This window comes from Poecilia mexicana, unplaced genomic scaffold (assembly GCF_051168715.1).
Source record: "Poecilia mexicana isolate PSO_F unplaced genomic scaffold, ASM5116871v1 scaffold_3, whole genome shotgun sequence".
NCBI classification, from domain to species: Eukaryota; Metazoa; Chordata; class Actinopteri; order Cyprinodontiformes; family Poeciliidae; genus Poecilia; species Poecilia mexicana.
The window spans coordinates 6,748,287-6,763,086 of NW_028263372.1; the positions used below are offsets into that span (position 1 = coordinate 6,748,287).

The 14,800-nt window shown below is 40.1% G+C and overlaps 1 protein-coding gene across 3 annotated transcripts in view; it reads right to left on the bottom strand.

Moving 5' to 3' along the window:
• LOC106918234 (protein MTSS 2-like) overlaps window positions 1-14,800 on the bottom strand; it is an 85,430-nt gene that overhangs the window by 52,508 nt on the left and 18,122 nt on the right. For all 3 annotated transcript variants that reach the window (XM_088004108.1, XM_088004107.1, XM_088004109.1), the window contains exons 2-3: window positions 6,906-6,967; window positions 5,913-5,986 (exon numbers count right to left, since the gene is read on the bottom strand). In XM_088004108.1, the coding sequence (XP_087860234.1) occupies window positions 5,913-5,931 (19 nt within the window). In that variant the 5' untranslated portion in view covers window positions 5,932-5,986; window positions 6,906-6,967. The remainder of the gene's footprint in view (window positions 1-5,912; window positions 5,987-6,905; window positions 6,968-14,800) is intronic.

Sequence of the window (14,800 nt, forward strand, 5' to 3'; positions counted from 1 at the left end):
ACAGCTATGTGGCCCTCGCAGGAAAAAGTTTGGGGACCCCTGCTCTAGACTATTCTCTACTAATAGCACAATATTTAAAACCAAGTGTGGGATTTGTGAAACTTCAATGATGGGTGACTTTACAACTTGTATGATTTTGGATAACACTAGAATTGTTCTTTATTGAAGTTTCACAAATCAGATAAAGGTTTTACAAATCCCACACTTGGTTTTAAATATTCTGATATGAGTTGAGAATAATCTAGTCCAGATTTGAAGAGTCTAGGTGTTGTAGTTTTTAGCTAGAGTAAATTAAAGATGCTGATTGTAGTGAAAAATTAGGTGGAATTGCCCTTTAGCCATTTCCCAAATTGGAAGCAGCAATTGGAAACCAACTTCAGCTTCAATGAAGCAAGAGGGGCTAACATACAGTTCTCTTAATGTTAATGATCAAATGCTCTCATAAATGATAGTGGCGTTGGCTGTAGGAGTTTGCTTTGCAATCGGTGGGTTGCCAGATCGATGCCTGGTCTACTGTTGAGATTTCAGTTTGGTGTATTAAAGCCGTGGAAATTATTCAATTTCACCTACGGTACCGTATTTTCCGGTCTATACGACGCTACTTTTTTCCTAAGCTTTGAACTATGCGGATTGTAGCCCGGTGAGGCTTTTCTGTGTATTTTTCTTCAACCACCAGGGGGCTCTCTAGCAGGAAGTGAATCATTAGAAGTCAAAATTGTAAATCAAAGAAGAACTCGTTGATTTTCATTTAGAACAACCACATGCTAGCAGCAGGCACGACGGAGAAATGTTTTCAAACTCATATGATGCAGCTTTTAAGTTGAGGACTGTCGATCTGGCACTACAGAGGGAAATAAAGCCGCTGCACTTAAGCTTTGTGTGAACGAAACCATGGTTCGACTTTGGAGACGTAGTGCTGCGTCCTTAATATATCCAGCAGATTTCATAGGACGCAGTTCTCTGCTGGGACCTTACGGAAAACCGAGAGCAGCTTCCAGTTTTTTTTTGTTTTGTTTTTTTTTTTTTTCAAAAAAAAAATTGAAGGTGTTAGTATGGTGAGCTCTATAGTCTGCAAAATACGGTAATTGGTTTAAAAAGATTTTTTGAAAAAGAATTAATTATCTGCAAATAATGCCATCTTCGAGTGTCTGCTGTAGTAGTGACTAGCGGCGTAATGATGTAATTTTCTTACCACTAGATGGCAGTAGGTACAAAGCATTTTACATTAAAACAAGAGAATTAGTGATGCATGAATGTTACAGGTAGCGGTGAGAGCATCGTATCTAGCTGTGACGACAGTGACGAAAAGACGGTGAAGCTCAACAGTAGTTGGAAAGAACATGGGTCCATTTCCCACAACATGTCTGTGTGAAGTGAGCTTCTCAAGCCTGGATACTATAAAAACTGAAACCAGAGAGAGACTGAGAGCTGTTGAGGAAGAGCTTTGTCTTTCTTCAATTTCTGCCAGGAAATCAGCTGTTTTCATCCAAACATTCACAGGTTTCACACTAGATGGGTAAAATATACAGATATTAACATTTTGTACATGCAAATCTTCATATTGTAACAGTGAAATCTTTCCCAAATATTATTGCTTCTTTCAGAATAAGAATTATTTTCTGTAATCTGGCTAAAATAATGCTTGTGGGTTAGTTTGTAAAACACTGAAGTTTTCTACAACTTCTTTAAATTTAACACCACAGTGTTGTGGCTGTTCAGGTGTATTTTTGAAGTGGACATGTTACGTGCAATTTGAAATAAGAAATGTAAAATGTAATAAAAATACATTTTTGTGTTTATTTGATTCCTATTCAAGACACTTTGATAAGAATGACTATATATGTAATATAGGCGACTACAGAGTATCTTTGTTTACAATTTTGGTTGGTGGTGTGCCTCGAGATTTTTTCAATTAAAAAAGTGTACCTTGGCTCAAAAGAGGTTGAAAAACACTGTATTAAAGGCATTATTAAAAAAGAAACCAAAATATCACACCAGCATTCTGTTCTTTGTAAAAAATTCTTTTGCAGTCTAGTTTACGCTTTTACATTGTAGATCTAAATATCAGCTAAATTTGTAATTTTGGCTGATTACTACTGTTAAGTTTAGGGTAATTAACTGCTGGCAATATTACAATTTTTTTATGAACTTTACAATTACTTATATTTTTACACTATATTTCTGTATTTTCTACATTCGTGACTGTCAAAATTACTTAGGATATATATTTATTCAGTTATGATAATGCCATGTATTTTCTACGGCAGTATAATGCTGTGAATATTACGGTCAGTAACTGCTGGTATTTTACCATTTTTTACCGTAAATTTACTGACTTTCTTTGCAGTTTCGACTTACGGTAGTTCTATGTAATTTCTACGGTAATGCAATGTTTTTGGATACGACGGTCAAAAACTGTTGGTCTTTTACCATTTCTTACCGTAAATTTACTGACTTTCTTTGCAGTTTCGACTTACGGTGGTTCCATGTAATTTCTACGGTAATGAAATGTTTTTGGATATGACGGTCAAAAACTGTTGGTTTTTTACCTTTTTTTACCGTAAATTTACTGACTTTTTTTACAGTGTAGAAACGTTCCAGTGTCGCAGTTAGACCAAAGTTATCGGATATATTGGGATTCTGATCACAATATATTGTGCATTTCATGTCATTACATATAAATGTATACTAAAAATACAAAACCTATGTCAAAATCAACAAAAAAGGACTTCATAAGAAGAAAAATCCAAATTCCAAGTTTTAGATTTATCAAATAAAACAAATAAAATGGAATTAAATCAAAATATGCTCAATAAAGTATTAGCTTAAAAATATTATTTCCAAAAGGTATTGTTGGACCTTTTGTGCTTTTTTTCTTCTAAAAGGAGTTTTTAGTGGAATTTTACAGGAAGGTTTGTCTTGTTTTTGTACATGACAAGAGCTTGGTATTTAACAGGGGTGTGTGGACTTTAGAGATGACTGTGTGAGTGAAGAGGAAGAGGGTGGTGACAGAAGCTCACAGATAGAATCAGGGAAAGAATGCAAGAAAATCTCCCAGTGAAATCATTAAAATATGTGTAATCTTCTGACATATGAAATGTTGGTCTCCTCCGTTTGTTGCGGAGTTAAGTAGCAGCAGAATGGAGAATTTCTCGCCATTCTAGTTTTCATTCCGTCGCTGTTGCTTTTTGCTCTCCCATCAGACAGAGAGAAGAAAAGTGGATGGTTCATCTGAGAGTGGCCTCCGCTTCACCCCCCAGTGGGGAATTCACAAACACTTGCACACCTCCTCCCGCTGGATTTCACCAACATGTTAAATCTCCCTCTAACCCACACACACCATCACAAACCCAAACGCAGCGCAAACTGCAGCTCCTGTCCTCCAGGCTGTCTTTGTTCGACTCGTCAACCTGGGATCTACACGGAAGCTAAAAAACACCCATAAATCCCACATGCTGTATTTTGTGACATTTTTCCATTCCACTAATTAAAAATACATCCGGGGGCTCTCTGTCCTCAGTTCCTCGTGGTTGTGTTTGTTTTTTCTTCTCCTTGTTCTCATCTTATTACTGACAATCCAACAAACACTTCTCTGGGAAAGTTTTCTGACCGTTTCCCTCCAGGCCTCCTTATTTAGCCCTTCTCATGCAGCCTGTCACACCAGCCTAATTGATCTGACTCTGCATCCCAGTATGAACAGATTAGCCCCAAATTCAACTCAGTTCTATTCAACTCAAGTCCAAAATACTTCATGTTTTTGATTTTAAAATTAGTCACATCCTAGAACCAAAGTCTTGGGTACAAGAGCAGAGCGTAGGATCGTCAGTACGCTTTGGGCTGGATTCAGATCCGCTGTAAGAAGAAGTGCTTTCATACAGCGCAAGGACAGAGAATCTCATAATTACTCCTGTCTTCTGCTTCCTTTCATTTAGCAGATCCATCAGAGAGCCTCACATGGTGAAAAAGAGCATCAGACAGATGCTAGCTCATGGAATGACTCATCAGTACCGGAAACTCAGGACGCCTCTGGTGAGCAGCGTGCGTCAGTAGAACTGCATCATTTGCGTTATATTTTCATGCATTTGCAGCAATGGAAGCACATTTGGTATAAGCTGACAAAGCTTAGAGACTTCCTGTCTGGCCAGTAAAAGCAGCATGAGCCTCTTCCTGCATCCTCAGTTGTAGGAGCCCACCTGGTGTGGTACACACACACACACACACACACACACCTTCATCCCACACACTGTATCACATCTGCACCTAATAAATAACAACAGCAGGAGGATTTCCCTGTGTTGCATCCTGGTGGAATACTAAACATGTCAACAGCAAAGGAAAACTTAAACCAGTTTAAAATGGCAAAATGCAGAATCCTTTAAAGTTCGGTTAGGCTGAAGTTTGAACTTTAGCAACTTATTGTGGCTAAAGGTTACTGTAAGATTACAAATATGATTTTGGATGACTTCATGCTCCCAACATTGTGGGAACATGGCAACCTGTTGTTCCATCATGACTATCCAACAGTCCATAGTAATATCCATAAAGACAAGAATAAGCAAGTTTTCTTGGGAATTGTATTGAGTCCTGTCCTCAATCCAAGGATATATTTTGTCATCATCTTGAATGTGAACAACATAAATGAGATAGCTGTAGATGTATAGGAAAAGGGAAAATGACAGACACTATTTCCATCCCAGGAGAAGAGGTAGAAGTGATGGAGGAAGATGAACACATTGTGTTCACTGTGAGGATGCAACAGTGAAGAGGGGAAAGAGCAGAGTACTTTTTGAGGACCCTTTGGTCCTTCAGACTTTGCACCAAGATACAGGTCTTCTGTAAGTCTGCAGTGGAGAGTGTAATCTCCTCTACCATCATCTGTCATCATTGCCAGGCTGGAAGGCAAACATAGCTCCTCAGGTGAGCTTTGGATCTGCCCTGGGGTGTCCTACCATCAGGGCAATAGTAAAAAAACCTCCAAATGAGGCCAACTGGCCAGGTGCCTCATCTGATTCCTCTCAACATGGGGGAGTAGAAGCTCTAGTCCTTAATCTATCTCTAAAGACTCCGTCATACTTCATCTCAAGTGCTGAGGTCGGTTGTCTTTGACATAGATGTATCATTGGATTTGCACAGAGGCACCAGACTGCCAAGCGTTTCTCGATTGATTTTTACACAGAAAGCACATGGGCAAAAACCATGAGTGAAACGGTCACTGGGACTGACTAGTATATATTCCATTGAGGGATTTTAGCTATAATATATTAATTTCTAAAGGCTCGTTTTGAAGTATAAGCTGCTACTTGCAGGCATTGCTTCAAAGAATTCAACCTGGAATGCAGCGTTCATAACAGACACGTGTTCATCTGCTCTACCGCTAGCAAACAACCGTACTGATTAAATAACAAAAGTCAAGCAGTTCCCTAAAAGTCCAACAGATGGCAGCAATGCGCCATGCAAAACAAAACACCCACAGTTTACAGGACACACTTCCTGCTAAAGAGCCCCCTGGTGGTTGAAGAAAAATCCACATATAAACCGGAAAATGCAATAAATTAAAAAAAAAAAATCTGAATGCTCTCTGGTGTTGTTCAGGGGGCCGGACCAAATGTGGAAGTGGGCCGGATCCAGCCCGCGGGCCATAGTTTGGGGACCCCTGCTTTAGCTACAGATATCCTATGAGGAATTTCAGTCAGTGAATGACCAGCTTTGTTCCTATCGTGTCTTTAACCACTCTTGTAGTTTTCTTTCTAACTTTGTAACCTTGTGTTCCTCTAGGCTGCTGTAAACCCTTTCACCAGTTTACTGAGCATGCTTCCAGGACCAACGACAAAAGTGGAGGAAAAAATGGACAGAAAACCAACAGTTATAGTATTTTGCACACATAGATGTTCTTCTTTAACAAACAAACCTACCTCTAGTGTTGGTAGCCATGTCTGCCACTTTCTGAAAGGCATCCAGGAAGGCCACAGCAGCCAGAACAGTGGTTCTATGTGGATAAAAACAAATTTTCATTAATTATATCAGATCAAAAATCAATACAGGAAATATCAGACAAATATCAGACTAATAGAGTAGTCATAAAGTTTACTATTTATATCTATTGAGGTCTTTACCCAATAAGTCATTGTCTTCCAAAGGAGCTTGCTTTGGAATATGGCAACACAAGCTCCTTCAACTTGCTTTGCCATATTCCAACCATATTCCATATTATATTTCCATATTCCATAAACTTCATGGTGTTTAATTGGCGGTCTTAGTCACAAACATAGAGAAACAATGTACAGCAGTGATGTCTTCAGCCCCGCGAATCAATACTTTAGGAAAACTTTGTAGAAAAGCTTTTGGGATGAACTCTTTAGCAGCTTTGCACGTCTTCTTTCACAATAGCTCAAGCTCAGTCATAATAGATGTGACAAATCTTTGACAATTAATTTTACTGTCTAGTCACACAATTCTCACCTGGGTTAAGGTCTGGACTTTGATGGGCTTGTTCTGACCAGCATAGCTCCATCCATTAGTTCCATCATTTTTTTTCCATGTGTCCTAACTACTGACCAGAGAAACATTCTCAAATCATGATCAGTACTTCTTATGGCTTTTATCCAAGAATACCTTGAGCCATTTTTTATTTGCAACAAAGGCAGGATTTGCTAACGGTCCTGCTACTGACAGGCTCTTCCAACCAAGCTTGAGATTTCTGCAGCTTCTCCAAAGTCAGCATCATCTCTTCACTTTACAGTCATGTGCTACTTTGTAATTCTGTGTTCTGTAATTCAAACAGAACACACTGAAGTTTGTGGTTGTAATTTGACAAAGTGTGAAGAAGTTTAATGTATGTAACTACTTTTGCAGGGTGTTGTGTGTTTTATTTAGAGAGTGGATCTCTTGGTTTCTGCAGAGCTTACCGGAGCTGGGAATGCAGCTTGGTGGCCTTGGCGCTGAAGTCCTCCCACACAGGATAGGAGCACTGGCAACACAAATAGTCAGATGAGTTATTACTGACAAACATTTATTTAAAAAGTTCCTGTACATTTATTTTCTCTGCAGTTATGATACAGAGGGCGCCAGAGTAATAATAATAATAATAAAAAAAAAACATATTCAGTTACAATGGATGATTTTCTTTTGGACTTTATAAGCAAGTATATTATGTAAAAGGTTTCCAATTGACTGGATCTGGTTGGAAACATTCATCCCCAAAGTACCACTAAAGCGCTGAAACATATTTCAAACAAAACTGGACAACTGCAGTTTTCAGATATGAATTATATTCTGTGCTATCCTTTGACCTAATGCAACACAAGAACATTTAACAATCACCTTTTTAAACATTAAATTCAACATACAAAAACATTTCTCATGAATTACTGTTTATGTCGAGAATTGACAAGTTGCTATATTTATTCAATTATTTTTAAATTTGCAGAAGAAAACTGTAATAATGAGTTAACATCAGTGATAAGCTAACATCAATTTCTAAACCAAACAGGAAGTGCTTTTTACTTTGTAAAACCATATGCGTGTTTGGTATTATGTAGTTTGTATTTAGGAATTATAAAACCATTAGAACATTCATCGAAAAATCAGGATGTAGGACGTGTAATTCCAAATAAATTCCTAAAATATGACCTTTTCCTTCCTTGTTCAAACAGATAATTCAAACGTACACGTCTGTGTTTCTATTCAGTCAGAAATGGCTAACACGATAATTTCTCATCGCTCTATTCTGTTGCATCTTGCTCTACTTATCTGCCTTGTTTTCTACTTCATTTACTCAATTCCCTGTTTTACATCCTCAAAAGCATTACCACAGACTCACATATAAACACACAAACACACACACAAACACACAAATCCTTGGACTTCCATCAAACTGAGGACTCTGTATTGGCTTTCATTCATTTAGTAACTGAATTTATGCCCAGACATTTTCCATAACCATTACTAGTCTGTTGCTAACCTTAACCAAAATGTAACTTCTAAATCAACAGAAGTTCAAAAATAAAGGAGGTCCAAGAAAAGATCCTCACTTTGCACGAACGACCTTTCTTTGTTGGTAAAAATGGTGAAAGTGGTCCTCTATGAAGCATATACAAGTACACACACACACACACACACACACAAGTGCACGCACAAAAACATATGCCAGTGGTACACTGTACCCACCCCCAGCTTTCACCCTTCATTCACCTCTTCCTTTATCTCCCCAAACCCCTCCGCTCCTTCGGGTGCAGTCATCTAATCCATCTACCACACAACACGCGTGTGCGCTCTCACATGCCTATAAACACATGCATACACACACACACACACACACACACACACACACGCACACACACACACACACACAGTGTTCGACGGCCACTGGCACTAAGCGGCATCAAAGGGCTCGACGAGAACATTCCTGGATCGTTAACACAATCTGGAGCTGAAGGTGTGTCTCTAATGGATGCATCCCCCATTCTCCCAGCACTTCTTTAATCCACCCCCCCTCCTCTCCCTCTCTCCCTCTCAGCTCCTGAACATATTACATTATACTTGCTCTAGGTTAACCTGCAACCTTGTTAAGTGCTTGCAAATTGTGTGCGAGGGGAGAGGGGTGGAAGGAGAGGGGTGTCTATGTTCAGTGTGAGGTTCAAATGTCTGTAGGGGATATAGAGGATCTGCAGACAGAAACAAGTCAAACACTGGACTGATTGGAAATGTGAAGGTTGAGTGGAGACAGTAGGAAGGAAAGGTGTATCTATGCATGCGCATGTGTGTGTGTGTGTGTGTGTGTGTGCGTGTGTGTGTTGGGGGTGGGGTTTCCGGTCTGGATGTCAGACTCTTCGTACAAACAGCAACGGCTGCACACTCTTTGATCCGGTGTGTTTGATGTGGCTTAATTTGGTCTGAAATCACAGTCGTATGTCCCTGTGGTACTGTACTGGAAGGCACCAACCCCCCCCCACCCCCCCATCTACCATCTACACCACACACACACACATGCAGATTCATCCACAACACTCCCTTTGCAGGGTGTTTAAAGCAGCCAGTGGGGCTTAAGCAGTGGGGATGGGAGATAACACAGAGTGAGTCTTTCCAGCTTTGCACTTCATTTGCATATTTCTAGCAGCTCCAGCCGACTACAGCGCATGGCGACCGAGTAATGTGTGAGTGTTCTGGGTTTATCTGTCCCCCCTCTGACTTAAATCTGCAAGCTCAGTTCATTCTGTTATTATCTGGAGCTGGTAACGGGATCCGTTCTGAACGATGCGCCAAACCAAATAATAGGATGTGTCCCGATAGTTTTCTCAGTCTCCCAAAAACAACTTGATTTATGCACTGCATAGATTCCAAATATCAGGGAAAAAAAATGTCAAAAATATTCAGAGGTATTGTTATAAAAGTTGAATAAGTGCTCTTCAAATCACCAGGGTTACCAGATCAGACTGACCGTTTCCAATCCAAACACAACGTAAAACCTGCCCTGCTCCAAAAGAACAGGCAAGTGCCAGTCTGTAATGAGACTCGTGTTAACAGACATGTATAGTTCACACACACACACACACACACACACACACACACACACACACACACACACACACACACACACACACACACACACACACCTACACACACACACACACACACACACACACATGCATAAACATATATATATAGTCTGTGACCAGAGCCAGAACCAGCACTCTCTCTCACACATAACTGGGGAACTTAGAGCCTCATGGTAGCCAAGAGGCAAACAGCATCAGCATGTTAGAGAGTGAGAGGGAGACAGAGAGTGTGTGAAAAGCTTTGGGATTGTCAACTATTACATCACCACTTCCTGTGTCACAAAAAAAACCCACTCAGCACAGCATGGAAGATTACCTCCTGAGAACACACACACAGATGTGTACTCCGTACTTGGAGTATGTTCCCTTTTTGACATACAGCTAAAACTTATCCTACAATAATCCCCCAGCACAACGACTCTTCCCAAATTATTGTTTGTTTCACAATAAAGAACTCTTGCCAAAAGTATTAAGTTTTCTGTAACCACTCCATCACTGTGTGTGTGTGTTGGTGTTGGGGTGTTTTATGGTATACCCTAGACTCTAGGGTATACCATAAAACATCTGCCACTCCATCACACAGGACAAATCACAACTTTTCTCCCTTTTCTTTTGTTGTCTTTGCCACATTTCTATTTCACCCTCACAGAATCTATTTGTCTTGTGTTATTTGAATTATGTTTTTTTTTTTCCATTTCTTGACCATCAGCTAATCATTTCCTTCAATGAGACAGCTCATTCTATCTGTGCTTCCATTGTCTATTAACTGGTAGTTATCCACAAAGGCCTGAAAAACAAACAAAAACAAAAACATTTTTGATATTGTTCATTCCCTTCTCTCCATGACTGTCTGATGTAGTAACCATTAATTTGCACACCGAAATAACATTGCTCCGGGGATATGCTGTAAGATTTATCCCGCTGTGACTTTTCTTAGCCAATGAAGACATAAATATAGCACAAATAAGGAGAAACTAGGGAAACAAACAATTGTTAATAGGCTTTGTCTCTCTGCTTTGGGATTGATATGCTCAAAAGATTTGACATGGTTGGTAAAACTGCTTCAAGGACAATGGAGACTGTGCAGGGAGTTAAACTGCTCTACTAATGTATGGGGAAAATGTATCAGCAATTTGAGTAGGGAAAGACTGATTTACTTTGAGGTGTCATTTGATCAGTGAACATAATTTTTAGCTGACGTAGCACAGACCCATTTAGCATCCAAACAGAAGACCACCTTTGACTAAATCCACCAAAGGATTACAAGTGACCAACCTAAAATCAGATTCCACCGATCTTCAGTTAATGTTGAACAGTAGTGGGAATCAGGAACCACAAAGAATGCTCCAGAAATTTGAAATCTGGACACATTGCATGAGATTTACAAGATCAAACTGAATTTATATTGCTACTTCCTTGTCGAAATAGTGTTATTAAAACTGGTCCTGTTCTAATGGATGTTACTAGTAGCTAAACTGGGTTTGCGCTGAGCTTATGAGTTTTTCTTCTACCCAGCACTCTTCCCTCTGCATTCTCCAATGCAGAAATCCTTCACTTTATCCCTACTATGACTTTAGCCTTGTGTTCTGTCAACGGTGCTGTGGCCTAGTTCTCATAGCATCAGTCCGCCCAGTCTGGCCAGCCTTCCATTGAGAGCCCCACTCCACCACTCACTACAGTGGACGGAGAGCTTACTGTCTCCTCTCATTCTTTTGTTCCCTTTGTTTCCCCCACAGCAAGACAGAAAAACAGAGGAAATCCAGCAAGAGAGACAGAGACAGAGGCAGAGGGGGAAAAGGTGGAGACGGGCAGAGAGGGATGTAGGGATTAGCTCTTTTTTTTTTTGTCAAATAACCAAACCAATTTATACATTAAAAGACATTTGCAAGAGTCCAACAAAGAGGCTAATTTCAAAGTGCTTCATATGCATAATGGACTGCTGGGGAACATTCTCAAAGAGGATGAAACATAATTTTATGAAGGTTTTCCATGGCTGTGTCCCTGTACTCCCCTCAGGTCTCTCAGATGTACCGTTTTGTTACTGTTCTCCCATCACACCAGCTTAGACTTCCTTAAGGGCCTCCTTTCATTTAGATGATAGTCTGATATTTTTCTTTTTCTCATGATTCAGTTATTTATGTACTTCTGTTTGATTATCATAAACCATTACTGCAATTGCACACTTATTAGAGACCATCCATCAATCCATCCGTAGGACACTGTCCTGTGGACCAAAGGTGAACGTCCCACCAACGCTTTCCATTCTATTGTTTTCAATAACATGAAAAACAAAACACAATTTCTCTTCCTCCGAATGTGTGAACTCGTATAGTCATTCCTCTCTTCCATGACTACTATGTTTACTGTTGCTGTTCAAAACCACACAAAACACCAACTTAAGCTAGAATGCCCATTTTTTACATATTTGGGTAACACCACCATTATTCAAAACTTTTAAATCAATTTCAATTTTATTGCAGTTAATCTCACATTAAAATAAAAATCAGAAAAACATGATTTGTTTGGTTTTTGTTAGGTATAGATTTGTTTAGTCCATTATGCTACCGCAACAAAAAAAGTTTTTTTTTACACCTCTCCACCAGGGTTGCCAGTATGGAGATTGTTGTGTTTGGTATCGACTGTGAACACTGGAAATTACTTCATGTATTTCTTTTGTTCGTAATTTCCTCCGCTTTAGTAAAGACCTTCCTCAACCTCAGAGGCTGGAGATTTATTCCAAAGAGAAAAAAAAACACAAATCAGCACAAAGCAGAGATGAGACAATAAGAAAGAGGCTCTCCCCGTTGCATAATTGATGAAGTGGAGCCGTTAATTCCAACCTAAACACGGCGATGAGACGAAAGAGGAAACCATCTGTGTGTCACCACTCTTAGCTGCCATATCAGTAAAACATCTGCAAGCTGTGGGACAACAGAACAGATGAATGTCATGTAATACATACTGCCGTCCACAGGAAACCATCAATGTGCTCCATCTTAGTAGCAGCATTAGCTACCAGCGCTCCACAGTAAAAGGGCTACTGATCCTAGACTATAGGCTTAGGCTACTGGTAAGCATTGCTTATATGACAGCTGGAGAACAAATCCAGAAAATATCACTTTTTTTCATCACACATAACTGCCATGACAATGACATACAGTAAATCCAAACACAGGGAAAGAAGCATGGCGTCATCACTGCATGGAAAAGTGTCATAACCTCACTGACTTCACTCTTCATGACCTAAACAATCTTGTACAAGATCCAGCTGTGGATCTTCGGTGTGAATTCAATCACTACACCACAATTCTCTTAGTACTTTCCCCTCCAGACTGCCCCTTTCTACACTATGTAAACCAGTAAAGTTGAAAGTCACTCCTCAACAGCCAGAGTACTGCATGTCTTCAGTGTTGCCCTGATTTCAAATACCTGGACCAGAGGAATGGCTCATTAGCTGGTCTCTGCAGAGCTAAGTGACATATCGAGGAAGTAATTCAGCCATCTGGATCATCTGTAATGGTGCAGAGACACATCCAAACACTAAAGGATACTGTCACTTGAGGACTAAAGCAGGACATCCCTGATATATGCCAAAAGCACATTCCAACAACAATGCTACATTTATGCTACCATAGGAAATGCTCACAATGAGCCCCACACCCAACCTGGCACAACTCTTTCAAGCCCCTTCTCCATAGCAGTGTCTTTAACCAGTTCTTACCAGTCCGTCCCGGCCAGATTTTTAGAACCCAGTACAAGCTGGGTATTGCGCGCAAATGACTTGATTGGCAGCAGACTGCATTTGTTGATTGCCCCATGGATTTACGTGAAGGCGTGAGTGAAGGTGGTGCTTGCAAACTACTCTAACAACAACATCTCAATCACCATTTTCAATCCACTTTGAGACCATAATTGTTAGCTAGAAGGTGTACTGCAAATCGATAACTCCATGGACAAACCTTGAGGTCCAAACTTTTTTTTTTTTTTTGACATGGAAGAACACGTACATTGTCAACTGGACGGGGACAAACAAATACTGGGACATTTTCTAGAAAGGGCACTTCATCATCAACATTACATCATGTGAACAGCTCCTGTATACACGTCACACTCATATTCATGCTCACATAGTGAGGAACACTCTGCCAATGGAGAAGCACCCAACTTGACTAAAACCTAATCAAACATTACCTGACTAGAGTGAGATTTGACAATGGAGAAAGAGCTTTAGAGTTATGCTTTGATTTGTTTTTAATAGTTTATGTACATTGTGATATTTCATTATTTTAGCAGGTTGGTCTATGCATGTTGTTTTATATGTGTTATGTGAATAAATTTGACCTTGACTTAAAAGGTAACTGCATGTTCAAGTTCCAGCAAGCCATGCTGGTGTGCCAGTCTCCAGCTGATGGTACCGCTGCTCCCTGCCACCAGGGTCATATGGACCGCAATACGCTGTGATCACAATAATAAACGAGGTTCGGTGAACACTAGAAACCTCTGTGAAACTCTCACATTGTTGTAATGCGTCATACAAACACTGACCATATTCTAATTGACTTTTGATGTTTATAGTGCAGTCTTTGTTTCGTAGGAAGGCTCCTGAAAAGCAGAGTTTGGACAAGATGCTGCTACTGAAGTCCGTTTTATTAAACCACCCGGCAACACGGTACTGTCTGTGAACCATTTCACATCTGATATCTAGAGCATGAAGAGACAAACTTTATTTCTGGGATGAACGTAAGAATATTGAATTGCAGCACTCAGCGTTATTCTCTATGTCAGCCTGTTCATAATGATCAGTGTGTTTTACAGTGAACAGCTGAGCCTGATGAGAATGCTTTGACAGGCCCGACAAAGGGCTCACTGACTGAGGCTGCCTTGGCCGACTCCCAAGCAGCCTCCATGCCTCCAAACCAGTCCTCCCCATTCATCTCCCTGGACTCTAACGAGCCTCGGGGCCCTAGCGACCTCCGAGATTTTAACAAGCTCTAATGAGGGAAATGCTCCTTCGCATGTCCTATGACTCTGTTGTGTTGTCCCGCTGGCATTTGGGGGTTGAGAAAAAGGGTTCAAAACGGTGTGATTTCTAATGGAAGCATTTACAGGTTCAGTCAGGCTCAAACGGTACAACGTTATTAATGTCCTTGTGACTTTATTTGTCTGCTGCTTCATGAGAAAGTTTGTTTGTGTCTTTAAGCTTCATATAAAACTGCTTTGTGTTTTCGTCACAAGTTGTCAGCCTG